The sequence below is a fragment of the Salminus brasiliensis genome, chromosome 13 (assembly GCF_030463535.1).
Source record: "Salminus brasiliensis chromosome 13, fSalBra1.hap2, whole genome shotgun sequence".
Classification (NCBI taxonomy): domain Eukaryota; kingdom Metazoa; phylum Chordata; class Actinopteri; order Characiformes; family Bryconidae; genus Salminus; species Salminus brasiliensis.
The window spans coordinates 33,052,377-33,079,361 of NC_132890.1; the positions used below are offsets into that span (position 1 = coordinate 33,052,377).

The following is a 26,985-nucleotide window of genomic DNA, read 5'->3' on the forward strand; positions in this document are numbered from 1 at the left end:
AATCTAACCATCAGTTTGATCATCAGTACTGGTAACCATGGGAATAAAGGGGTTAAAAGGATCATTTTGGGCTAGTATAAACTCACTGCTTATCTGTCTCTAGTCTTCACATGAGAGAGGACATGTCTGTTTTGTCTTATTCAACCCACTGAACTCCCCAGAGTCGGCCTGGGGAGTGAAGCGTTAGTAACAGCTGCACACCGGTACATTTCCAGACACCTGTACAGTCAGAGCTGCAGGCTTTGCCTCACCTTCTCCCTCTAAAATGGCATTTGCTGGATTTCCTGCTAAAATCGGGCTGCTTCTGGGACTGTGTGTGCTGTGGCTGTGCTACGCGTCCTCTGCCGGAGAGGCCAGCTGCAAACTGAAGGCCAAGTTTAACCTGAATGGCTACAAGAACGTGGAGAAGAAGAAAGTGATCGTGGGGGGGATGTTCGCCGTGCACAACCGGCTGGCTTCCACTGATGGCAACACTTCTTCAGTGCCTGTGTCGTCGGGCTGTGAGTGGTAAGATACCTGGATAATAAATAGAGTCAATACAGCTTGCTGGGTTATACTGCTATTGAGCCTTGCTCAATAGGGCTACTGTGAACTGAGATGAGGAAAACTGAAAAATGATCTTTCATAAATGCAGTAATGTTACTAATTAATGTTGTTTTTGGCTGTTTGTATGTCAAAGTTTGAAAAAGTGAAAAGTTCAAATTGGCAGAGAAGCAGAGAAAGTATGATGTACGAGGTTCCTTAGGCTTTATAAGACTGGTTGAGGTGCTATCTGATCTAAGGCCGAGCTAATTTGCTGTAATAATGATTATTTAAAAATGCTGTGCCTCAGAAATGACTTGAATTGGTCCCAAGGGGAAATCCCTATGTGCCACAGATTTCTGGTCACCAATTGTGTTAACTGGTTCTGAAGGTCCAGTTACAAACATAATCTGCCAGATATGAATATGATATAATAAATCTCAGCATGTTAGATATGGGCTCTGTCTTATGCCCATGTATGCACCCAGGCATCTCCCACATCTCCCACATGAGGAGGCTTGGGGACCACTGTGTTGGAATCACTGCGCTGCTGCGTGCTGCTGTTATTGTGTTGCAGTGACATCTGGTGGCACACTGTGGTATTGCACCATCTGCAAACTATTAGATTTTTTATTAGAATATTAGATCTAAAAAATATATATTTAATATTACAAACTAAATACAGCAAGACTTGCATTGCATCGGTAGAATTTGTGTCAATATTTGTAAATCTACACCCCCCCCCCACCCCCCCAATGTCAGGCAATATTATCAGTGTTGTGTAATATCTCAGTCAGGCCCTGATCAACACCATCAAATCTGCCAGCTTTGAAATCCTCGCCTTCCTCCACGCAGGTTCAACTTCCGCACCTTCCGCTGGACGCAGACGATGCTCTTTGCCATCGGTGAGATAAACAGAAGGAACGACCTGCTGCCCGACACTGATCTTGGCTACGTGATCTATGACTCCTGCTTCACCATCTCGAAAGCAGTGGAGGGCACCCTGACCTACCTGACAGGGCAGGATGAGGCCGTGCCCAACTACCGCTGTGGAAACGGGGCTCCGCTGGCTGCACTGGTGGGGGCCGGAGGGTGTGACCTGTCCATCGCTACAGCCCGGATCCTGGGCCTCTACTATTTCCCACAGGCAGGGCCTAAATGTCACGTCTCTTGGAGTCTGAGCTGACACAGTTTTCAGTTTATATATATATATATATTTTTTTTTTTTAATATATAGATTTATATAATAAAACAATTATATATACAAAAATATATATAATTGCAAAAATTACCCCCTCATTCCAAGTTTAGGTAGCTTTAGGTGGTTAGGTAGTTGCTAGGTGGTTACTATGGAGTTGCTAGGTGGTTGCTACTTTGTTGCTAGATGGTTGCTTTGGTATCCCAAGTAGTCACTTTGGTGCTGATAAGTGGATGCTAGATGGGTCCTATAGTGGTGTTTAACAGTTGCTATGATATCCCAGGTGGTTGCTATAGTGTTGCTAAATGGGTGCAGTACTGTTGCTATGTGGTTGCCATTGTGTTCTTTGACCATTGCTATTTTATATCCCAGGTGGTGGCTGTGGTGTTGATAAGTGAGTTTAGTAGTGTTGCTGTGGGGTTGCTATTGTGTTGTTTGACAGTTGCTGTGGTATCCCATGTAGTTCCTTTGGTGTTGCTAGATGGTTGCTAGATGGTTGCTAGGTGGTTGCTAGGTGGTTGCTAGGTGGTTGCTAGATGGTTGCTAGATGGTTGCTAGGTGGTTGCTAGGTGGTTGCTATTGAGTTACTAGATGGTTGCTATGATATCTCAGGTAGTTGCTGGGGAGTGATAAGTATATGTTAGATGGGTGCTATAGTGTTGCTTGACAGCTGCTATGGTATCCCTGGTGGTTGCTATGGTATTGGTAAGTGGATGCTAGATGGATGCTAGAGTGCTATAGTGTTGACGAATGCAATGACAGTTGCTATGGTATTCCAGGTGGTTACTTTGGGGTTGCTAAGTGGTTGCTAGGGTGTTGCTGGATGGTTGCTACAATATCTCAAGTAGTTTCTATGGTGTTGGTATATATACTTACTAGATGGGTACTATTGTATTGCTTAACAGATGCTACTGTATCTCTGGTGGTTGCTATGGTGTTGATAAGTGGATGCTACATGGATGCTATAGTGTATAGTGTTGACAAATGCTGTGACAGTTGCTATGGTATCCTAGGTGGTTACTTGGGGCTTGCTAGGTGGTTGTTATGGGGTTGCTAGGGTGTTGCTATGGTGTCACAGGTGGTTGCTAGCATGTTGTCTAGTGGTTGATTCAAGTAAAACCTGTGCCAGTTTTATATTACGCATAAGTCCAGGCAGTCAACAGTCCTCTATCTCTTCTCTCTCAGGTGAGCTACTCATCTTCATGCTCAGTGCTGGAGAGCCGGTTCCAGTACCCCACCTTCCTGCGTACCATTCCCAGCGATGAGCACCAGTCAGTGGCCATGGCTCAGCTGGTGCTGCGCTTCGGGTGGACGTGGGTGGGCACCATCGCGGCCGACGACGACTACGGCAAGTACGGTATCAAGCGCTTCAAGGAGGTGGTGGAAGAAGCAGGCGTGTGCATCTCCTTCTCAGAGACATTGCCCAAGTTCACCTCGCCTGAGAGCATCCAGCGCATCGTGCGCAGCATCACGGAGTCCACGGCCAAGATCGTGGTGGTCTTCTCCTCCGACGTAGACTTGAGTCCCCTAGTACAGGAGTTGCTGCGCAACAACGTAACCAACCGTACCTGGATCGCCAGCGAATCCTGGGTCACCTCGGCCCTCATTGCCCGCCAGCCCGACGTCCTCTCCGTCCTGGGAGGTACTCTGGGCTTCGCCATCCAGCGAGCCGAAATCCCAGGCCTGCAGCAGCACCTGCTCAGCATTGACCCTTACCAGGACCAGCTGACCGAGGAGTTCTGGGAGACAGCCTTCAACTGCACGCTCAGTTACAGCCGGGCGCTGAGGAACACCCGGGCGGTGAGGGCGTCAAGGGAGGTGGGGAACGCCACGGCCTCGCTAGCATCAGCCAGGGCAACACCGGAAGGCTTATGCACTGGCAAGGAGAGTCTGGCGAAGCTGAACAGCACGTACTCTGACGTTTCCCAGCTGAGACTGACCTATAGCGTGTATAAGTCAGTGTATGCGGTGGCCTATGCTCTGCATAACCTGGAGCACTGCAAGCCTGGGAAAGGACCTTTTCAAGATGGTTCTTGTGCTAACATCTCTAATTTTGAGCCTTGGCAAGTGAGTACATGCACAAACGAGCACAAAGTAGAGTATGGATACAAGCAGTATTTATATAGCTTCAAACAAAGCTTCTGTTTGAGTTAATTTGCCGAAAAACTGCACCTCACAACATCTTAACTGGTATATAGTTTAACCAGCACTTTACTTTAGAGCGACTGCAAGTTTTCAACATTTAACCGCCTCAGTTGTTTAAAATGTAAACAAATTTAACACAATAATTAATGTAGCTTATCGATTTTGACCTGACTGCATAATCATGTAACATCCACCAAAATAAACATTGTTCCCCTTGCATGTTTAAGGTGGAAGTAACTTCAGGCTCCTGCAGATGGCGCTGTGACGGTACACATGCTTTAAGAAGAGTACAGTACAGTGCAGTGAGCGTCTTGTTGGATGTGTGGAAGGACCAACGACCATAGTGTGAAGGAAGTAGCTGAATCTGCAGGTGTGTGGAAGCTTACGGTCATAAGGATCTACCAGCAGTGGCAGAAATCCCAGTCTACAAGAAATGTTCGTCAGAATTGTGGCTGAAGGACAAGAACTGCTTCTAGATGTCAGCGCAGGTCCTTCACAACCACCAACTTCTAAAAGACCATCAACATCTGGAGCAGAGTGGCATGCAAGAGGCCCTACGAGAATGTCCTTTAGGCTGGGATTTCTGCCACTGCTGGTAGACCTGTATGACCGTAAGCTTCCATACTCCTGCAGATTTAGCTATTTCCTTCACACTGTGGCCTTTGGCCACGCCTAAATTCAATCACTTCTTGTTGCCAAGTCATTAACATCTGCTTTGTGGCCCATTTTCCACGCATCCAACGAGACACTCCTGCACTGTAACGCCTCTTCTCAGTCTATGAATCCCCCTGCAGGTATTTAAAGCCTGGTCATATTTGTGCAATGCCATCAGCAGGTGCCTCCACCTAACCACCACCTTCTCACCAAACTCGCAAGGAAGCTTATTTCTAAAGTGTGTCTGCTTGTGTTGTACTTTAGAGCCACTAGCAGTACCACAGCAGCTCCACGGGCTGAAGCCCGCTGTTCTAGAGTAGTCTAGAAAATGCCTTCATTCTTTGAGCTGGTAACAGTCTCTTTTATTGAGCAGTAATTCCTTACACAGCCCTGATTAAACACACCTGATTGGGTAAATAAACCCTTTGGGGGCTTCATGATTAGAGCTGCAATAAAACCCTGCAGGAGAAAGTATAGAAAGCAAATTAAGGACCGGTTAGTTGGACACTATTGCTATTGAATATTATTATTGCACATTATACAACAGTTAGTTCCGACCTCCCAGTCTGATTAGTTGAGAAGCGCTCTAACCGTCCTGGTATTTGTGATGACAGCTCGGCTTTTTCACGCTAAAACTGTATCGCTCCACGGACGCAGTGGAAAAGCCCATACAGGAAAGTCTGTTCACTTGGTGGCCATCTTTGCAATGCCGCAGTGCAGTTATTTCCAGTAACACAAGACCAAAAGACGATATCTATAAATGAGGAGAGATCAAACTACTTAAAAATGGAGGTCTAATTACCGCTTCCAGATTTGTTATCGATTACTGAAAGAGATTTTAAGTCAGGGATAAAATCTAATCAAAAATCTCATGAATACTTTGTAGCGTTCTGCTCAATAGTTTTCAAAATATGTGATTTTTCAGCTTCTTCTGAATACTGCGCTGCACGTTGACCTTCCTCACCTTTCTGCCGTAACCAGGGTGGGACTTAACCCCTTAACACTGTGAGGCTTATTCTTTGCTAATAGAAGTTTGTACACATTTGGCCCTGCCTGTGGTCCATAGGCTGTTCATGGGGTTATTCATATTTCATTTCATATTCCAACCAGTGGCTGATCTCCTCATTTATAAAGTCTCTGGCTGAACTCTCTTTGGTGTCCTGGTCTAACACTCTTCTGGTCTTCTCCCTCCCACAAGCTGATGTACTACTTGAAGAACCTGCGCTTCAACGTGCCTCACACTGGAGAGGAGATATTCTTCAACGAAGGTGAAGTGGTGGGACTTTACGAGATCCTTAACTGGCAGAGGCATTCAGATGGGAGTGTGACATACACCCAAGTCGGATACTACAACAGCACTGCACCCGCTGGAGAAAGGCTGACCATTGACAACTCCTCCATCATTTGGAATAACGATGTATTGCAGGTCAGTGAGCTCACTGTGTCCATCTCCGAAGCAAGAGTAGGTCTGGGATACAGTCAGATAATACATGTCAAAAATTCTGCTGCTGCTGCTGCTGATGAGTTGCTCTGTATCGCTCTCTGCTGTTGGCTTGCAGACTCCACGCTCTGTGTGCAGTGAGAGATGCCAGCCCGGGACCAGAATGGGCATCAGGCAGGGAGAGCCTGTCTGCTGCTTCGACTGCATCCCCTGTGCAGATGGAGAGATTTCCAACACTACAGGTCAGATGCAGCTGTTTACTGCTGGGTGTTTCCAAGTGTGTGTGTGTGTGTGTGTGTGTGTGTGTTTGAGTGTGAGTGTGAACATACAGGTAAAAACTACTCAGGTCAAAGGTTTTTAAACACCCCTCAGTTTTTTTAATAGTCCATTGGCCCAGGCAAACTATTTTAGCTCAGGGAGGAGAGTCAGACTGGATTATCAGATATTAAACACTATAAAACAGTCCTTTTAAGAAAAGTCTTGACTTAACTAAATCAATCAGTCCATTTTACATTTACAGAATTTAGCTGACGCTCTTTTCCAGAGCGACTTACAGGGTTACTCGTATTACAGAGGTGGGCCAATGTAGTGTTAGGAGTCTTGCCCAAGGACTCTTACTGGTGAAGCGCAGCATAGCCACCCAGACCAGGAATCGAACCCCGGTCTCCCACATGGTGTAGTAGCTTACTGGCTGGTAGTGGCTGGTAGTCCAGAAAGTCTGATTATAGAAACTGATACCGAAAATAAAGGGATTATACTGAACTGATTAATCAGCAGCTCATCTGATCTACACTATTTTCGGGTGGCACAATCAGAATGAAGAAACTCTAACCCGATCGGGAGGCTAACTGACCTGATCAGAACGTCCCTAATATGGATTGAAGTGCAGTTTGTTGCGCTATGAGGCTCTTTGAGAAATGACCTGGATGCCTTGAATGAATTTATTAAACAAGCAATAATTTATTTTGAACATTTCCATTATATTAACAATATATATATATAAATGTTCTCTCTAAAAGCCTTTGCTGATGAAATGACTTGTAGTTTAGGCTACAAATCATGTTGTGTAAAAACAGACAAGGCACCCTAATACTAAATAAAGAAACTAATACCAATCTAACACAGAAATTATCCAGGCCAGCCCTAGAGCATTAATTTCAGTAAAGTGGTGAAATTTGATTGCCTATTTCAAGCTGCTTTGCTCCTTTTAACAGACGCCAGAGGTTGCATTCAGTGTGAGGAGGACTACTGGTCCAACGCCAACCGTGATGCCTGCGTCCCAAAAACCATTGAGTTCCTGGACTTCGGGGAGCCTCTGGGCATCACCCTGATCGCCATTGCCGTTTTTGGGGCGCTTCTGACCGTAATGGTAGGCATTGTCTTTCTGATGTACCTGAACACGCCTCTGGTGCAGGTCAACGACCCACTCCTCAGCTTCACCCTGCTGCTGGGGCTGGTGGTCACCTTTCTGTGCTCCATTGTGTTCCTGGGAGAGCCAAGGCCCTGGTCCTGCATGACCAGCCAGGTGGCTCTAGCTGTCGGCTTCGCCATCACCCTCTCCTCTCTCATGGGCAAATCCGCCCTGCTGATGCTCAGAGCAAGGGCTGTAAAGGCCGTCAAAGCTGCAGCCAAGGCAGCCAAAGCAGCAGCAGCCGCATCTGAGCAGAGCCCGGACACGACTGCCATCGCACCTGCAGCCCCACCGAAAAACGACATTGACCCTATAAAGCCCAGCCAGCAGAGGTTGATGATGATGATTTGCACACTAATCCAAGCTGTGGGTTGCGCCGCCTGGTTGATCCTGCTCCCGCCACATCCCGTGAAAAACACAGCAGCCCAGAACATCAAGATCATTCTGGAGTGCGACCCGGGCAACATCATCTTCATCTGCAGCATATTCGGCTATGACGTCCTGCTGGCACTCGTGGCCTTTGTGTTCGCCTTTGTGGCACGCAAGCTGGAGGACCACTTCAGCGAAGGCAAGTGCGTGACCTTCGGCATGCTGGTATTCTTCATCGTCTGGATCTCCTTTGTGCCTGCTTACCTGAGCACACGAGGCAAGTTCATGGTGGCCGTGCAGATCTTCGCCATCCTGGCATCCAGCTTCGGCCTCCTGATGTGCATCTTCCTCCCTAAGTGCTACGTGCTGCTGGTCAAGCCCGAAAGGAACAAGGAGGAGATGATGATACCCAGGGCCAAATCCCGCGACTCCAAGGCCACCGGGACGTCGGCTTCGCTCTCCTCTGTAGCCAACGGTAATGGCACCACCATCTCCACAGTATCGGTGGACGACTGAAGGAGACTCCAGCCTCCCGCTATCATCATATTATCACTCAGAAGTTCCAAGAATCTGTATTTCTGCCTCTAATATCCGGGACCTCATTTAGCCGCCATGGTAAAGAATTAATCACATCGACTAGAATGCAAAAAAACATGAAAAGCAGGAAAGTGTGTTTGAAATCACCAGGTTGCTTCTCAGGGATGATGAAATAATTAAGTGACGCCCATCTTAGATGTTAGAATCAGTCCCAGTGACCAACCCTACTTCTGAAGAGCTAACTCTCTACACCATCGGACTCTACACAGCCCAAATCTGACACGCCTGATCCAAGGAATCAGGTGGAACTGGTGATCTGGATCAGATGTTTCAGTCAGGGTTAAAAGTTAGCTCTTCAAGGAGGTAGATCTTCAGGAGTAGGGATGGTGGCAACAGCTGTAAACTGACAAACCCTGTCCGAAACTGTGCACTATTCACTGTCCCCTACATGCAAAACACTGAATTCGAAAATTTGTCGTTATGTGTATGAGCTCATTGCTGAGAGACGGCAAAGTGCATCACATAACGGGTTGCCAGATTGCTACAGTGGTTTCCAAGCAAAATGCATGAAAATCCACCCAAAAATAACATCAATTACTGCTGAAGTTCAGCATGGCCGAATAATAAACCCTTGATATCTTAAAAATCTCAAAATCAATAATAAATGAAGGAGGACATTTACATTATTTTTTGCATGTGTATATTCATTTTAGAAATGATGTATTTTTATGATGGGACACATGATCGTATGCAATCAGACAAGTTTATAAATAAGAACAACCTCGCAGTAATGAAAGAAGTATAACTACACATACATATAAAGACCTGCTCACCTTTATAAGCAGCGCAGCATCACTGCTCACTTCCTTTTCCAGCAGCAGAACTGTGTACAGCTATACTGCAGAACTGTGCTCTCTCTGCCAGGTAGATGGAGAAGCCGAACCTCTCCAGCAACGCATCACCTAACGCATCACTAATTAAGTCTTGCTACTTAATTAGTGAGACTTGTGTTTGCTTGTTGCACGGTGATAGAGCCTGGAAAATCTACCCAATTTGATGGGAAACCACCCAATCTGGCAACACTGGTCACATGAACAGTCTGAATATCAGACTCTTTTATCAACATGATGGATCGATTGTGCATCGTTAAATGTATAAGATGAAACTGTGGAAGAACCTCTTATGGTTTTTCTTCTAAAAACCTTTACTTTAAGGTTCTCCGAAGCACCTTAAGAGGTTCCTCGACAGTAAAGGACCTCAAGGATCTTATACTTTTAACAAAGAACATCATATATCACAATATATTGTGGCATTGCTTCAGTGCACTGAAAATTTGCCACTACATTTTCGGACACCACTGCAAAATGACGGAACCCCAAAGTAGTGGACTGTATAGTGGATAGGGCCCAGTTTCGGACACAGCTGAGATCATAACCAGCAATCCACCAAAGCCCAATGTTCTTGTACAGGAAAGCTATTAATACTGTTATCTACTGATAATAGGTTTTCCCTATTAGAAGATTTCCCACCTTCTCATTTGATCTGCAAAAGTGATACTTTGAAGCTTTAGTTTTTCTATTGTATTTATTGGATTATATTTTTATGATACAAATGTAAACAGCATGTTAATCTCATTCAAATGTAATTATGATACTTATTTTGCATTTTTTGCACTTGTAAGTGTATAGAAAAGCTAGAGCAGCAATACGTCATACAGTCAAATCAGAATATCAGAATGAAATCAGCTCATTATATCATTATACAGGAGCACTGTGTAGTTCTATAACTCCAGACTGTATCCATCAGTTTCTCTGCAGACTTTGTTAGTTAGCCTCCTTTCATCCTGTTCTTCAAAGGTCAGGACCCCACAGGACTGACCACCACAGAGCAGACTGTAGTATTTGGCTGGTGGGTCATTCTTAGCACTGCAGTGACCCTGACTGACATGGTGGTGGTGGAGTGTTAGTAGTGTGTGTGAATCAGACACAGCAGTGCTGCTGCTGGAGTGTTTAAACACTGTGTCTGACCACTCACTGTCCACTCTATTAGACACCCTTACCTAGCTGGTCCACCTTGTAGATGAAAAGTCAGAGACAGAAGCTCTCTGATCTGTTGCTGCACAGTTTGTGTTGGTCATCCTCTGGTCCTTCATCAGTGCCCACAGGACGCTGTTGGCTGGGTATTTCTGGTTGGTGGAATATTCTCAGTGCAGCAGAGACACTGAGGTGTTTAAAAACTCCAGCAGCACTGCTGTGTCCGATCCACTCGTACCACCAGCTCAACACACACTACTAACACACACTAACACACCTGCTCTGTGGTGGTCAGTCCTGTGGGGTCCTGACCATTGAAGAACGGGGTGAAAGGAGGCTGATAACAACGTATGCAGAGAAACAGATGAATGATAAAACTACACACTGCTCCTATATGATTAGTGTAGCTGATATAATAGTTTAAGTTCATTCCAGTCAGGAAGTTGTGATATGACAGTGTATTTTGTAGCCTGTGCTTATTTTAATTCACATCCTATGTTGCTACTTTCTTTCACTATAGAGAATAAAATCATGAGAATATTAAGGTCCCCTTCCTTCATTAAATGCATTGATGTGTATGGGTATAGAACTGCAGATTTTACTTAAGGAGCTGCACTGAGTGACGAATTAATGATTTTTCCCAGCAACAAAAAAGCATTTTGATTGGTTGATTTTGGACGAATATTTACCAGACTACACTCCGGAGCAACAGTATTCTGAACACCTGCTGGAATCTCCTCCCTTTCGTCCAACAGTGGGGCCCGGATTCACCGACAGACCACAGGAAAGCCAACCCAGAATCCAAGGGGCGTGGTCAGCACTAGCGAAAAGTAGGAAGTAGTAAACACAGTATCTGTGGTTAATGAAGCATATATATATATATATATTAGATAGATAGATAGATATATATATTTGGCAAATCCTAATTCACAGTTACTCTTTTGTCACATACAAAAAATCTAATTCATCAGTTTGCAAAAGTTTAGATACCCCAATGCTAACCGTACACTAAAAGACTGACATTCTCTCACATGTAAAGACAATTTGTCATCACTCACATGATGATTTTGCAAAGCCTGATCATCTTGCAGGGTCACTATTTGCAAGACTGCAACTTCTGAGAGTATTTCCCATCATGCTCCTGATGGAAAATCTACAAGACGAGAAACGAAGCAGATGTAGCCTTTGGCCACAGCTTTCCTTTCGTATGCAGTAGTATGTTAAAAAAAATGCCCACAAAAAAGGCCTCAGAATGTGGACACGACCCCGGGAGGGCCAGGTGCTTCCTGTTTGGTGCTGGAGAGAGCTCACTTATTGGTTATTTACAGTGTTCTTGTCACAAAGTGCATGAGCCAAGACTGAAACCCTTTACTTATCATTCTTTGGGGTTGCACTGCAGCCAGTGGGATTGGCAGCATTGGAAGAATTGAGGAAAGAATGGGTTCCAGCAAATCCTGGATGCAATTGTCAAAAATATGTCCAAGTCATAACTCAATATTTACATAACAGTTACAGCATTTAGTAGACGCTCTTATCCTGAGAATAACCTCAGCTAGTTTAAACACTTTGTCTAAGTACTGTCGGAAGAGGAGGGTCTTCAGTCTGGGTTTGAGGACAGCGAGTGTTGGACTTTGCTGTTCGGACACCCAGGGGAAGTTTGTTCCACCACTTCGGTGCAGGACAAAAAAAAAGTCATCAGATTCTGATCAGCTTCTGACCATTGCCATTAAGTACGGGGCTGGTCAGTCTTGGCTTTGTAGGCCAGCATCAGGGTTCTGAATCTGATGCACAAACGGAAATGGAAAGCTGGAAGACCTCAGTGATTCTAACAAGGGTCAGATCATTATGTCCCGACCATTGGATCAGAGCGCCCCCAAAACGACAAGGCTTGCTGATCAGTATTTATTGGCCGTGGCCTGAGGCTCATCAAATGACACATATTAGACACATACCATAATAATGATGAAAAAACATTGAAAATCAAACAGTACATATTAGATTCACCCAAACTATCTATGAGTATCTTCACCAATCAGCCATAACATTAGAACCACTGAAAGGTGGACCTGTCGATTGTCTTCATCTACAGTTTCATCTGTCAAGAGATGGATATTTTAGGCAGCTCTTGAAGGTGATGTGTTAAAAGCATTAGAATCTGAGACACTTTGATGAGAACCAAACTGTGACGGCTAGACAACTGGATCAGAACATCTCCAAAACATCAGGCAGGGCTTGAGGGATTTACCAGAAAAGGTATGCAGCAGCCAGTAGCTACCAAAAGTGCCCCAAGGAAGGACAACTGGTGAACCAGCCACAGGGTAATGGGAGCCCAAGGTTCACTGATGTGATCTTGGAGGCCCCAAATCTTACAGAACTTACAGGAAATACCTGCTGCTAACGTTTTAGCAGTCTTGGTGTCAAATCCCACAGGACGCCTTCAGAAGTCTTGTGGAGTCCATGCCTCGATTGGTCAGATCGGTTGTGGTGGCACTATTCGGCAGGTGGCCTGATCAGTGTATATGGGCAGCTTATGATGACCACTAGCAGTTTCTGCTTGTGAACACTGTTGAGTTTGGCTCCCAGTCACATGGGAAACAATGGCAGTCTCCACCCACAACTACGCCCACAGCAAACCAGCCATGCATATATTTTGATGGCTACTAAAATTGCCTTGTGGACGCGGTCTCCTGCTGCGCATATAAAAGGGCACAGGCCACAATGTTCCATCCCACCAGGCCGAGCACTGTGACCATAACTTCTTGAGCATGTTTATGAGAGAAAAACGTTACATGAACACATACAGTATACAGTAGCAGTCAAAAGTATGGACACACTTGATTGAATATGTGCTGATCATCATCTCAAAAACATTTGATCCAAATGCTGGGGTGACCGTATTATTATAGAAGACACTGGGGACACACAGGTGTCCACTGTAGTTTGGATGCCATGGCTGAAGGGGTGTGTGTGTGGGGGGGTTCAAGGTTACTGTTAAAAGTATAAGTTTCTTGAGGAACTATGGAGGAACCTCTTAATGTGCTTTAAGGAACCTTCAAGAAAAGGTTTTTAGAAGAAAAAGGTTCCTCAAAGCATCTTAAGAGGTTTCTCCACAACCTCCTTCAGGATCTTGTACTTCTAACAGTGTAGGCCTATGTTGTGGGACCATGGCAGAGTGCGAGTGTGTGAGGGTGGAAATACCTCTCCAACCATGTAGCTACAGTATATTAATGTACATTAATTAATGTGCATACACATTTACTCTTTTAGCAAACCCTAATTAATAGCTGTAATTAATAGCCTATATGACCAAATCATCACCTTTAAGTTCAATGTACAACTCAGGCCTACTTGACCCCCCCACCCCCTCCCAGCCACGACATCTTAACTAAGATGGGTAGTGCAAAAGTGGTGAAAGTGCTGTGTACCCGGCTCGTCCAGCAGACGCAGACTGGAGTGATGTGGGGAGAAAGTGCCATCTACCCACTGGGGCTGTATAATATTATAGCTGGACAATAACGACCGAGACTGAAGAGTGCTGGAAAACCGGGAGTCTGAGCAGAACTAAGACGTGTGGCGGGAGCTTTAGTAAACATACAGTCCTAGCAACCTCTGCTGTACTGTGAGGGGGAAGTAAACAGACTTTTTATTTTTGTGTGTGTGTCTGTGTGTGTCTGTGTGTGTCTGTGTGTGTGTGTGTGTGTGTGTGTGTGTGTGTGTGTGTGTGTGTGTGTGTGTGTGTGTGTGTGTTTGTCTTTAGCGGCGCCACTTGCCACTTTAGCTGTGTGATGATATTGTTCTAAAATTGGACGTGTAACAACACACTCTCTGTAAGGGAGGGCCTGGCATGTCTGAGGAACACTGCTGTGTGTGGGTGCATGTGTGCGAAGTGTTTGAATATCCTGGAAGCAGTGAAGCCAAATGGCCACACGGCCCCTGAGTGACCAAGCAGGACCAAGAAGGACAAACGGCACGGGCCTGACCCACAGAGGTAAGTTTCTAATAACCCTGTCCATAATGCTGGGTAGCGGTAGGTGAACGGGGATCAGTGAGCTTCCTGCAGTGTCCGTGTATCTGCTTTGGTGAATGCTACCTGAACATGTGACTACATGAGAGGGAGGGGTTTGTAGGTGCTGCTGTCCCAGGAAACCCATGGTGCATGTCAGCAGAAATTAAAGGCAGCATTTTAGCGGTTTGGGTTTTGCCGTTTGCAAAAAAAAGAATGTTGGGGACACGTGCGTCTGGCATGCGTCTGGGTCAGGGGTGCTGTATTGGGGTGGTGAGAGTTTGGACAATTCCAAGGGCCTGTGACTGACAGAATTGGCAGAATTGAGATGCAGCGTCACGCAACACTTCATCACTGTACTATCACCACCATTAGCACAAGACCTAACCTGCCAATCCAACACCTTTACGATTTGGTCTATACTTTATAGTATTAGTGTGCAGTATGTAATTGTGACACAGCCATAAATCTGGTGATGTGAGGACATTTGGGGTTAAAGGTTGGGTTGTGGGTGAGCTGGGTGGGGTGAGCTACAGTCATGCAGTACTGCTTTCTTCACCCCACAGTTTTATTGCATTAAAGTTCAGTGAAATCACTGTGGGAAACACATTTTAATAGTGGACATAAAAGTGTCCTATAAGATCATTTCAACACTTTAATTAATCCGGTGTTTCATTTTTACAGCGTATTACACTTGCTGAGTTTTAATGAATCATATTATTGATGGGATCGTTAACATTCAGCACTGGTGTTTTTACTCTGGCCATAGTTCCTCAGTATCATCACAGTTCAGTCTAGAGTTCTGTGCTTTTTCTGCTTAAACACACCTGATTCAACTCACCTGTTAATGACCAGGTTCAGTAGATCTGATAGATAGAGCAGGAAAACCAGCAAACCATGCTAGACTCTATTGCGGCCCCTGTTGCCCACCCTGTTGCCCACCCTGTTGCCCACCCTGTTGCCCACCCTGTTGCCCACCCTGGTCTTGAAAGTAATAGACCAGCCTGTCTCTCAGATTCAGCACACTCTTCAGTAGCACTGTATATTACATGCTTACTCATGCAGTAGACCTCTCTGTCTCACACACACACACACACACTTGTGGTCTGCAGCGGGCAGTAATATGGATACCTTTGAGACCACAGAAGTGTGCAAATATGGCATACACGTATTTCACATCAGCAAGCTCACACCAGCACCAGCTGCTGGGGAAGCGTGTTTAAGTGACTGTGTGTTCGGGTGTTGAGGGAAATCTGATAAGCTACGGACTCGAACTTTACCAAATTAGATACTGATCTAATGGATTTAAATAAGTAGTGTATGTGTTTCATAATCTGCCAAAATAATGAAAAAATACTAGTTTTAATGCATTTATTATTATTATTATTAATTTATTATTATTATTATTATTATTATTATTATTATTATTATTATTATTATATTTAATTTTCAGAATATTTACAACAATTAAAAATCTAATTTATTGGATAATGCATAATTTATGTAGATACATTTAGTAAAAAGTAGTTCTGTCTGATTGTAGACTAAAATGAGTGTCAGGTCGGACAACTGGAAGTTCTAGTTGAGGTTCTAGGGACCCCGTGTGGGTCAGCGACCTAATACTGCCACGATGGCCTGGGGGGGGGGGTCACATGCTTGATTTCTCAAGCCAGGCTGCTTTGCCATCAGTAACCAAAGTCCGAGAGAGCACAATTGGCCGGGTGGAAAGATGGCGCTCTCTCCCCTCATCATTCTTGAAGCGAAGTTGGCCGGCACAGGTGTCTGTTAGCTGGTCCTGCAGAGCCGGTGCTGCCCCTCCAAGCATGTTGGCTGGCCTCACATGTATCAGAGGAGACATGTGAAGTCCTTACCCTCCTAGTGTCGAGGGCATTGATGGTGCTAGGGGGAGATAAGGACAGGCGGGTAAAAAAAAAAGGGGAAAGTGCTAGTTAGGCCATCTCTCACTTTCCCTATAACACTAAGTTCCATCAATGTTCTCAGGTGTGGCACGTAACTGTGAGAGTTCACAAGATGGAGGCAGAAAGAGGCTCGTCGGGTTCTGAAGGCTGGAGAAGGCTGAAGATACCCTACAGGTAGGGTAGCTAAGGTTGCATCTGTGATCCAACAATTACAACAGTAGGTTAGTGGTCTACAGCCCATTCTCCTAATTACTGTAACACTGAAGTGGGTAACTTTCCAGGCAGCCTTCGACAGCACAGGTGCGGCCTTTAAATGTGTAGCTGTTGTGAAGGAGTATCCTGTAAGCATCCTGTGTTTTCTTGCAGTTTTAATGCTAAACATCTGCATTTCTGACATGCATGAGGTATAACAATGTCTTATATTCTGTTATTGTGCAATAAAACATGAGATGGAGTTCTGTACTGTGAGATATTGGCCAACATCTCACAGGTACAGCACAACCTTCAGGGTATTATTGTGATTATACCACAGTTCTGGTGGTGATATTTATTAGATATGCAGACAACAGGCTAAACTGATACTTACTGAGATCACCTAAGAGTGCTGTTATCCAGAGATATTGGTACTCAGACTGCCTCTCAGCCCAATAAATTGCAAGGTCAGAGCTAGCCACTGTAGAATTATGAATGTGTGACATCTTCTCAGCTTCTGTATGGTTCTGACAACCCAAAAAAGTCTCCATACCACTACAATTATGGGACCTCATTCCCCTATTTTGAGTATAAGTTTAGAGCAATTGTGGGTCCATCTAAGAGGGTATTCCAACCTCTGCTGAAAGCCACAGTATGTCTAGAAACTGCTGCTGGGTCTCCTGGTCTACAGCTGAATGTATCTCTATTTTCTAGTAGCTCGGTTCAGTGGACCATCATGATGTGGAAACCCATGAGAGCTTGAGTAATGAACCGCTCCAGAGTTTGTTTGGGATCGAACCCAGGCCACCTCCTCTCAAGGGTCTGGTGGGATTATTTTGGTCTGTCTCTGAGTGCGATTACTGGATTCACACCTGTCCGCTACGGGGCAGTGGTGGCTCAGCGGTTAGAGCACCGGGCTGTCGATAACAAGGTTGTGGGTTCAATTCCCGGGCTTGGCAAGCTGCCGCTGTTGGGCCCTTGAGCAAGGCCCTTTACCCTCTCTGCTCCCCGGGTGCTGGAGTTGGCTGCCCACCGCTCTGGGGGTGTGTGTACTCACTGCCCCTAGTTCACTAGTGTGTGTGTGTGTGTGTGTGTGTGTGTGTGTGTGTGTGTGTGTGTGTGTGTTCACTACTACAGATGGGTTAAATGCGGAGGACACATTTTGCTGTACATTGACAAATACGTGCACCTTTACCTTTACTTTACCAAACAAATCGCACCAAGGGTGAAAACGAACCAGAGTCCAGTTTAATGGGACGAATAGGTGCAGGTGTGAAAATGCCTTTAGACATCCAGACATAAATGGCTGTGGCATTAAACTCTTGATTTCCATAAGACAGGGCCGACCAACGCTGAGACCCCGTTTATACTTGGTCACCTCATGTGACTAGTAGCTGGATTGTATTCTAAGGTTTTAGCCACATGCATTTACACAGGGTAGTCTAACGTGTCTTCGGTTAGTCAGACCGAAATCCGATTGCTGTGGAGGACAGAATATGCAGAATATGCAAATTTGCTTTGGTGTCTGTGTTGTTTTGACAGGGTTTTGATTGTCGATTGGGTTGTGGAGAGGCAGATGAGACCACCTCCTGAAGTGGTTTGCATGATTAAATTAGTATCTGGGTTAAATTTGTGTTGGGTGTTGGGTCTTGGGTGAGTTTACACTTGCATTTTATCTGGCTAGGTCTTATCCAGATATAATCCTGATACTCAAGACCCATGAAGTGACCAGATGAAGTGACCTAAGATAATTAGTGCCACTTAAAAGCCCATATTGTTACTTATTTTGACCATAAGTATACAGTATTTCAGGTTTTATAAAAAAAATAGCTGCTTTCTCACTTATTCTCTCTCTATCCTACAAGTTAACTTGCAAATACACTGGTTCCTCCACCTGTCGCACCAAATTTGTACGAGATTAGTAACTGACACTTTATTATTTTACTGTCCTTCTCGGTACTTAGGTTACCGTATCATACAAATCCCAAAGGGAAGTATCAGTCACTCTTACGCAATGTCTGCTATGCCCTGGCTTCTTCTGCAAGCGCTTTCTGCAATAATGAGAGAAGTAAATGATGCTGAAACAGCTTGTAAAGTGATTAGCCTTTTAATGCCATCACAAAAGGGCAGCTATTTCTGCATGTTAATCTACTCTCCCTTCAGTTTACTTTCAGCATAAGCAGTGTGCATAACAACATTGGCCCGTGTCTAAGTTCATTACGCCGTGACTTTTTTACATAAGCTAAAATCCAAGGATTTTCATTCAGTTTGTGGCACAGATGACCTCTACAAAGTAATACACAAACTCATGATTTTTACTGATGCATTAAACAAATCAATAATAAGTCATTAGACTCATCAATCATGAACAAATACTCAATAGCAGCTGCTCTGGGGAGCAGATTGATGAGTTGCAGAGGACAAAGGCAAAGTCTCTGAATGTGTTTCCAGCAAAAGGGTTGGTTCATTAACACTGTTTATAATTAGAAATGCACAGATATTCACATTTCCAGACTGATACAATAATCAATAATTAACTATAGTTAAAAATGTGTTTGATAACGATATAATTAATCAGAATAGCTGATATGGATATGTCAGTCAGTTATGCTGGTTGTCCCAACACCCCCGCCCCCGCCCCCCCTCTGGTATAACCTCAAATCAATGATAACTCATTAAACAAGTCGATCATTAAACAAATCAATAAAATTCATCTAGATTCCGTTCTGAAAATCACTTTCAGGAGTTAGCTTCTCATTCCCTATAGCTTCTCACTGGAATTTTCCGTTCCACCTTAAACGGCAGCAGTTCTGTACAGGTGCCTGAATGCCACCGCTGCAATTTCAGCCTGTAAAACCTGTTGTTGCAAATCATAAACAGATTAAAATGAAATATTTTATTTAAAGGATTAATTTTTTAAACTAAAAACTCACTGACCAACAGAGGGCACTGATGAGTCGCTGATTTCATACGTATCAGAGTGAGCACTAGCTACAAATAAGGCTTAAAATGACCGGATAATAATAAATATATATATTTTTTCATTTATCAACAATTTTCATCTGCAGATATGCTGTATATCCCTAATCTGTGTTGTTTTAGTAGTCAGTTGATGTCAGTTGAACATGTTGTATAGGATCTTTCAGTTTACCAGGGCTGGCCTATCAGCAGTTTACCGTCGGTAAATACTAGTACTCATACTCAAATACTCATACTCAGAACTACAATAAAAATAATATTTACTCTTCATAATTGACTGTATTTGTAAGTATGTTTGTGTCTGGACTGTAGTGGGAAAATATATTGAGTTTGCAGAATCAATGTATTCATTATTTATCCCATTGGTCCTACCAGGCCTAGCATCAAACTTGCCCTACCCTAATAATACAGCCTGCTCACCTTGTATTGCAGATTTTGCACTGTCCATTTTTTATATCAACTAATAATTTAAAGCACTTCTTGTTGGTTTAAGTTAATTTAATTTCTAATGCATGGAACCAGTTATTTTCTATAAATGTATAATTGGGTAAGCAGTTTTATGTTTTTATAAAGCTTCAGAATACTAACCAGAGAAGCGTACACCATCGTAACAAAGGAATACTGAAGTATTCGAATGCTCTGGGTCAGTGGTTCACTCTAACTGAGATTAGTATTTCATCCATAGGCTGTATTAGTGAAACGTGTCAGGGTTATTGCAGCTCAGCAGTAAAGCTTAATTTCCCGTTACTATGATAATATGAAACTCACGCCCAGTGAAGGCTAGCGCTGTGTATATTTTTTATGCTCATCACAAAGCTCTAGCTCTGCCAGTCCGTCACTGGGGCTTTATGGGATTTGAAGGATGTGCCAAGCCTTTGGAATCAGGGCAGCTTCTACAACTGCGTGACTGTTCACAGCTGCTGTATGGGATTTTTTTGGTGGGGTGGGGGACGAGTGGGTTGTCGCATACAAAACATAAGTCCTTGAATTCTGGTTACTTGGCACCCAGCCTCCCTTTCCAACCCGTTCCTTTTGTTTTGAGCACTGGAAGCGAGGGCGGCGTCCTCGTCCCTCTCTGACTGGTAATCATGGCACCTTTCATTGCGCATTATGGGAAGAATGAAGGAGCCCATTTGCTTGCCTGCATTCAACAGGAGGAGCGAGCTAATGATGGCAATGTTCTCGGCCATCTTCTTCAGTTGGATAACAGTGTACAGACAGGCCTCTTCTCTCTGGCTCTCTCTCTCTCTTTCTAAGGTATAACAAACAAAGTAATGGACCTTAACCAGGTTACTGCTTCCTCTGCTGAAGAGCTGAATCTGCTGAGGAGAGAAAGAAAGGGGGTAGGCTTTAAACAGTGGAGGTTGCAAGCCCTCATAGGTCAAACATTTGTAACTGAAAATATCGAAGTATCGTGATATTATGTTTTCAATGCTGTGCTGATTCTCAAAAGCCCTGTATTGATTAATTAGTAATTTACATACAGAGATTGTGGTCAGACTGTGGTTCATTTAGTGTTGTGTTTAAACCCAGACCACTAGATGGCAGTGTAATACTCTGTCTTCAGACCCCACTGTTCTAAAAGGACAAAAGGTCAACTTTATTAATTCAGATTTTATGCAAATAATGGTGTGCTTTTTTTTTTAGCGCTGTCAACATTAACACGCTCACCCACAAATTAATCAGCTTGCCAAGTGTGGCCCCCAATTCCTCCTGTGGGTCTCTCTCTCTCTTTACAGATCCTAGTGATGTATTAGCACTTTTATTTAGCGATGTAAACACAGCGTTTCTACTGATGAGCTCAGAGTAGATTTTTTATTTATGCTGAAATATGGATTAAATTTTAAAACAAAGCACACACAGCTGCTTAATCCAGGCCAATGACTGATCATACATTTATCTCTTAAAAAGTTGGTGAAGCTTTTTCTCTATTAAAGCTTCTGTGTCCGAGCTTCGTCGGGTTCAGGGCTAAAGTTCTCAAAATTACGCTCAATATTACGCTCAATATTATAAGAAATAAAATCAGATTCCTCTGTACAGTTTAGTAGGTATTTTTAACTTATTATAGATACATTTAAAAAAATTCAAGGACATCCTAGCTAGCATTTCAACTTATGACTAATCATAATTAATCACAGAATGTTGTTGTGATTAACGTGATTATAGTTTTTAATAGATTGACCACACTAGTTCTTTTTATACATACTTTTATACTATACTACCTAATTGTTTCAAATAAAATCAATATATCACATTACAGTCTCGCAATTTATACCAGTATTTAGAATCGTAACCCCTGTATCATGATAAATATTGTATTAAATATTGTATTTCACCAGGATTTTGCCAAGTGATAATACATTACACACCAGACACCAGATCATCCAGATTGTGCTATTATGTTCTTTGCCCCCCACCCCCATCCCCTGCATACTTTCACAGGCAACATTAACTCATATACACATGGCAACGACCTATCTGATTGGACAATTCTTGGACAATATTGGACAATACAACGTAAAAAAAACTGAGCTAACCAAGTTTAAACTTGGTGTCCAGAGAAATGGCCTGAGGTCAGCAGAAAGTTTTGGATCAGATATTTGTGGGAAATATAATGAATCCTTTTTGAACACTTTTCGATTATTTATCTATTTATTTAATTATTTATTTATTTTATTATAATGAATATATTTGCTATTTTTGGCCACAATTTGATGGCCATAATATCAGTGCAGTAGGTGTTATGGGGTCCCAGCCTGATGTGTCATGTGTCAGGGATTGAAAGTGGTGTGTGTCAGGCAGCTCGGCTGGATATGTGAATGTGACACCAAGGAGGATGATACGATACGTCTGTTTGTCAGTCTGGCTGGAGTGCTATTACTAGAAAGAGAAAGGCTATAAAATACTAATTCATGCATGCTGATACTGTTCTGTCTATGCCAATGCTAACATATATGTATCATATATATATATATATATATATATATATATATATATATATATATATATATATATATACATATACATATGTATATGTATATGTATATGTATGCATGTATATATATGTGTGTGTGTGTGTGTGTGTGTGTGTGTAAATATAAACAAAATAACCATATTACATTAACTTTCCTTTAGGCTTTTTTTTTCATATTGTCACTTGTAGACGCTCTGGTGTATCTGCTGTACTGTAACTGCTGGAAAAAAAATATCCTCAGGCTCCTCGGAGTAAAGGGGGTAATTTCATTTTTTCATTAAATCTTCTCCCCTCTCATTTGTCTGTTCCTTTCATGCTTGAAATGATGACACTTTGCTCGGTTAAAGCCCCCAGAACCGTGGCAATTATATCTAACTCCATTACTGATGAGTCAATACCATTATAGTGGCAGGGTTATACAGTCCTACCCTCTGGCCCTGTAAAAGATGGAGTGTATGTGTTGTATGTATGTATGCTAGGGCTGCACGATACGGACAGAAAACCAGTATTGTGAGTATATTGCTGGTGAATCCATAATGTAATGCTGTATCATTAAAGACATGTCTGTGCATAAAACACCTTAAGTGAAAACATCCCTTGAGACGATGGCCCTTAAACATCCCTTGAAATTAAGTGTGTTGCAGAAAAAATGCCTTAATGTTTAGTGTTGCCCAATGTTCCTTGATGGTCAATGTCCTTAGAATTATTTAAGGGACTCAAAACCTCATCTTAACACTCTGAAGATGCAGAGTATGGCTTTTTGGGAGTTTTTGGAGGTTTTTGAAGATGAATATATAACTGGTCGAGGTTTTGAGATCCTCTAGACCATCTGAGTGATGAACAGTTGTTAAGAGAGTTCAGATTCCAGAGCAGCTTACAAAAGTGCTTCACTATTTACCCAAGAAAAACCTCAGCTAGTTTGAATAGATAGAAATTCAAAGATCCTCTAATCTTAGACACTACTAAACACTCAAGTCAAGTCAAACAAGTCAATAAGGAGATCATACCACTCTACACTTCGCCCAAGTACTCTTGGAAGAGGAGGGTCTTCAGTCTGGGTTTGAGGACAGCGAGTGTTGGACTCTGCTGTTCGGACACCCAGGGGAAGTTCGTTCCACCACTTCGGTGCAGGACAGAAAAAAGCCTGGACGCTCGTCCTCCATGGATCTTAAAGGATGGCGCGTCAAGCTGGTCCAGTGTTGGCTTTATAGACCAGAGTCAGGGTTCTGAATCTGATGCAGGCAGCAGCTACAGGAAGCCAGTGAAGAGAACTCGTTACCCACAGTATTACAGCTCCAGATAGCGCTGTGCTTTTTTGCAACTGGGAGTTTCCAATCTTTGGTGGGAGACGTTTTCCATGTCCAGAAGCCTTCCGTGTTTAATGCAATCAAATCCTCACAGCAGTTCTCCAGAATCTAGCAGAAAGCCTTCTTCCCTGGACAGGAGAGACAGTTACTCCAGCAAAAGCAGGAGAAACTCTTTTTAATACCCTTGATTTCAGAAGAAACGATGAATGACCAGGTGTCCCAATACTTTTGTCTATGTATTGCTGATTAGATGGTTCTGTCTCAGCAATGTGTACTTTAATATGAATGTGATTAGTTGGGCAATGCCATAGAAGAACCACTTTTGGTTCCCTTAAAAAACTTTTAAAGAAACTTGTAAAGGTTCTTTGATCTTCTTACAGGTTCTTCATGCTCTTGCATCTCTATTACAGGCAAGGTAACTTGGTCAATCAAGCGTTCCCTTAACATCCATTGAGAACAAAATCCAGGACTGTAAACTGGATTCAAGATCCAGATTTGAAGACCTGAATTCTATGGCATCGCTCAAAGAAGCCTTCGCAGATTTTTCTCGTTTAAGAGTGTGTGGTTCTCAAATCGGTCCTCAGGGAACCCCAGATGGTCCACATTTGTGCTCCATCCATCCCTATGTATTGGGAGTTGGGTCGGAACAAACTGGTCGCGTGTTGGCGAGTGTGCCGGTCCCTCGCTCTCATTCCCCTCTTATCTCCATGCCAGGCCGAGAGGAACAAAAACATGCAGCAAAACATAAGCTAGGATTTCAGCCCAGAATCACACAGTGGGTGAATTACAAACAGGGTCAGAAACGTCCCCCAGGGACCCCGTCGCTGTTTGCACTATGGTGGATCTTCTTCTTCTCCCTCGTCTCGGCTCAGCTTGTTTCTCATCTTCTGTTCTGACCAGTTTCCTCCTCCTTATCTCTAATACAATGGTGGTCCATCTAGTAAGTGTGCTGCTCCAGGCCTAAAATCCCTGCCTTTAAATTCACTGCTTGTTTGTGAGAGGTCAGGAGATTAAAACACCCCCTAATTAAAATGCTTGTCTCATCCAGGCTGGTGCAGTGTTAAACTGTACACAGCATTTTAGATATTACTGCAACAGCAGCTCTAAATGATCACCAGTGTACCACGGACAGTGCTGAGGTATATGGTCACAGATCTGTATTTATGCACAGGCTGAGATTTCTACACGGTTTATAGGGGTATAAAGGGGTGGTTTGGTTCACACTGTGGTTTGGACCTCAAGGTTTGGTTAAAGTACAGTACAACAGAGGGAAAACAGCCCTAAAAATAAGAATAACTCTGGTTTCTTTTCATTTACTTTGATCAGGCAAACGTGTGTTACAGTTTGTTCAATCTAATGCCCAATAGCACCCCCCTGAGGTAGTTAACACAGCCTGTAGTGTGTCAATGAAGCAGTACAGTGTGGACCTTTGCAATGGTTAATGTGTTCAGATCCACCATGATTTCTTGAGTTAAAATAATATGTTAAAGCCAGAATTTGCTAATGTGGGGCTTACATGGGGGGGAACGTGGGCTAGATGGGTTCCAGGTGGGCATGGGATCTGAATAGGTTTGTACATGTGTTGTTACTGGGACCCAGTTGGGCTTCCCAAATGTGCCCGATCGTTACAGCCCACCCTAATCTCACATGGGTCCCATCTAGGCCCCATATGCAGTGTGGCCCAGATGTGGCTCATGTTTAACCCCTCTTGGTCCCATCACTGACCCTGGTGGGCATCCATATGTGGGGCCAACATGGAACCCATGGACAAAACTTTCTGGTTCCTAGTTGGGCTAACCATCCAGGCCCCACATGTGAAATATGATATCAGAATGTTATGACCACCCCTGGTTTGGAATGAGCTCAGCCCGGGACATCACAGATGGCACGTGACAGAGTTTTCTGCAGGTATAAATAAGCGAGCACACCAGTCAGTTGTAGCAGAGTGCAATACGATCGTCATGGGCAAAGGGGTAACTTCTCCAGCTTAAGACATGCCGATATTTCCTGGATCCACCTGCTATATGTTGGAGGGGAGGAGCACTTGCATTTAAGCAGAATGACTCATCTCGTCAGTGGAGTGGTGAAAGCAAGAACATGGAGGTATTCCAAACAAAGAAGTCAGGGGCCTGAGGTCAAATTCTAGCACATGTCCTCCTTGTCTGGGAATATCCCTTAACCCTCCAAGGTTAATTACACACTAAGGTGTAATACTCAGTAACTACAGGGACTGTGCAAACTGTTTGGGCTATTCTTTGGTAATAGATGTAATAACTTGTTTGGCCTCTGGTGGGCCACAGGCTGTTTAAGGGGGGTTAAATGGGCTTTATAAAGATGAGGCATGAGACTATGTCTAGCTAAAAATCAGGCATGGGACATATGACACAGGTATTCACATACCCTTCGAAATTCTCCCATACCTTAACCTCATACCTACCCACACACCCAGAATCTTGACCCCCAGGCCTCTAGTAAAGGGAGTGGGGGGGCTAATAGCTACAATGCAACCTGTGTAAATGACTATATTACAGACATATGAATCCACACAACACAACAGACACAATATCTTAGCTAATTTAGCATTAGTTAACCTCTTAACGCAGAAAGCCTAAGGTGTATTACTCAGTAACTACAGGGACTTCTGTACAAACTTGTGGGGCTGCTCTTTAGTAATAGAAGTAATAACATGTTCTGCCCACCGGCGGTCCATAGGCTCTTTAAAGGGTTAAATGGTCTTATAAAGATAAGGCAAAAAGAATGACAAGTGAACCCAGTCAAAGACAGCAGCCCACTCCTCATCTGCGATGGGAGCCCCTGTTAAGCCTTTTATTCCTAAATAAATTAGAGAAGTGTTTAGGAAGATAACGGACTGTGAATTAGGGCAAAGAACCTTTTAAAGATCTAAAGAACCTTTGCTTAAAGTAAAGGTTCTTTACCAGTTTACCAGAACCACTTCCAGAACCTTTTGCCTGCACTCTCAAAGCAAAGCAAGCTGGCCTTAAGACATTAGAGCTGCTTTGAATGGCCTCTGTTGCACACAGCGATGACCCTTGATGGGGTCACAAGGAGATGGCCTACCAAGGGTCGTTAGGGGTCATAGGTTTGGATGCAGTAGGGGTCCTGTTGCCTTCATGTAAAGTGAGTTATATAGGCTAGACAGTCCTTCGTATGGCATTACCTATAGCCTCCTCCTTCCCTTACTGAAATGGGAAAGGTTGGAGGGTTGTATGTGAGTGAGTATACACAGGCATTCAAAAGTTTGGGAACTATTTCCATTATTATAAAAATGCAAAATCTAATT

The 26,985-nt window shown here is 43.6% G+C and overlaps 1 protein-coding gene across 1 annotated transcript; it reads left to right on the forward strand.

Moving 5' to 3' along the window:
• The first annotated feature begins 265 nt into the window (after window positions 1-265).
• On the forward strand, window positions 266-8,256 carry vmn2r1 (vomeronasal 2, receptor 1). Its single transcript, XM_072695583.1, has 6 exons — window positions 266-507; window positions 1,378-1,669; window positions 2,906-3,787; window positions 5,718-5,945; window positions 6,079-6,202; window positions 7,175-8,256. Exons 1-6 carry the CDS (start codon window positions 266-268, stop codon window positions 8,254-8,256), a joined length of 2,850 nt encoding a protein of 949 aa, XP_072551684.1.
• The last annotated feature ends 18,729 nt before the right edge of the window (window positions 8,257-26,985 follow it).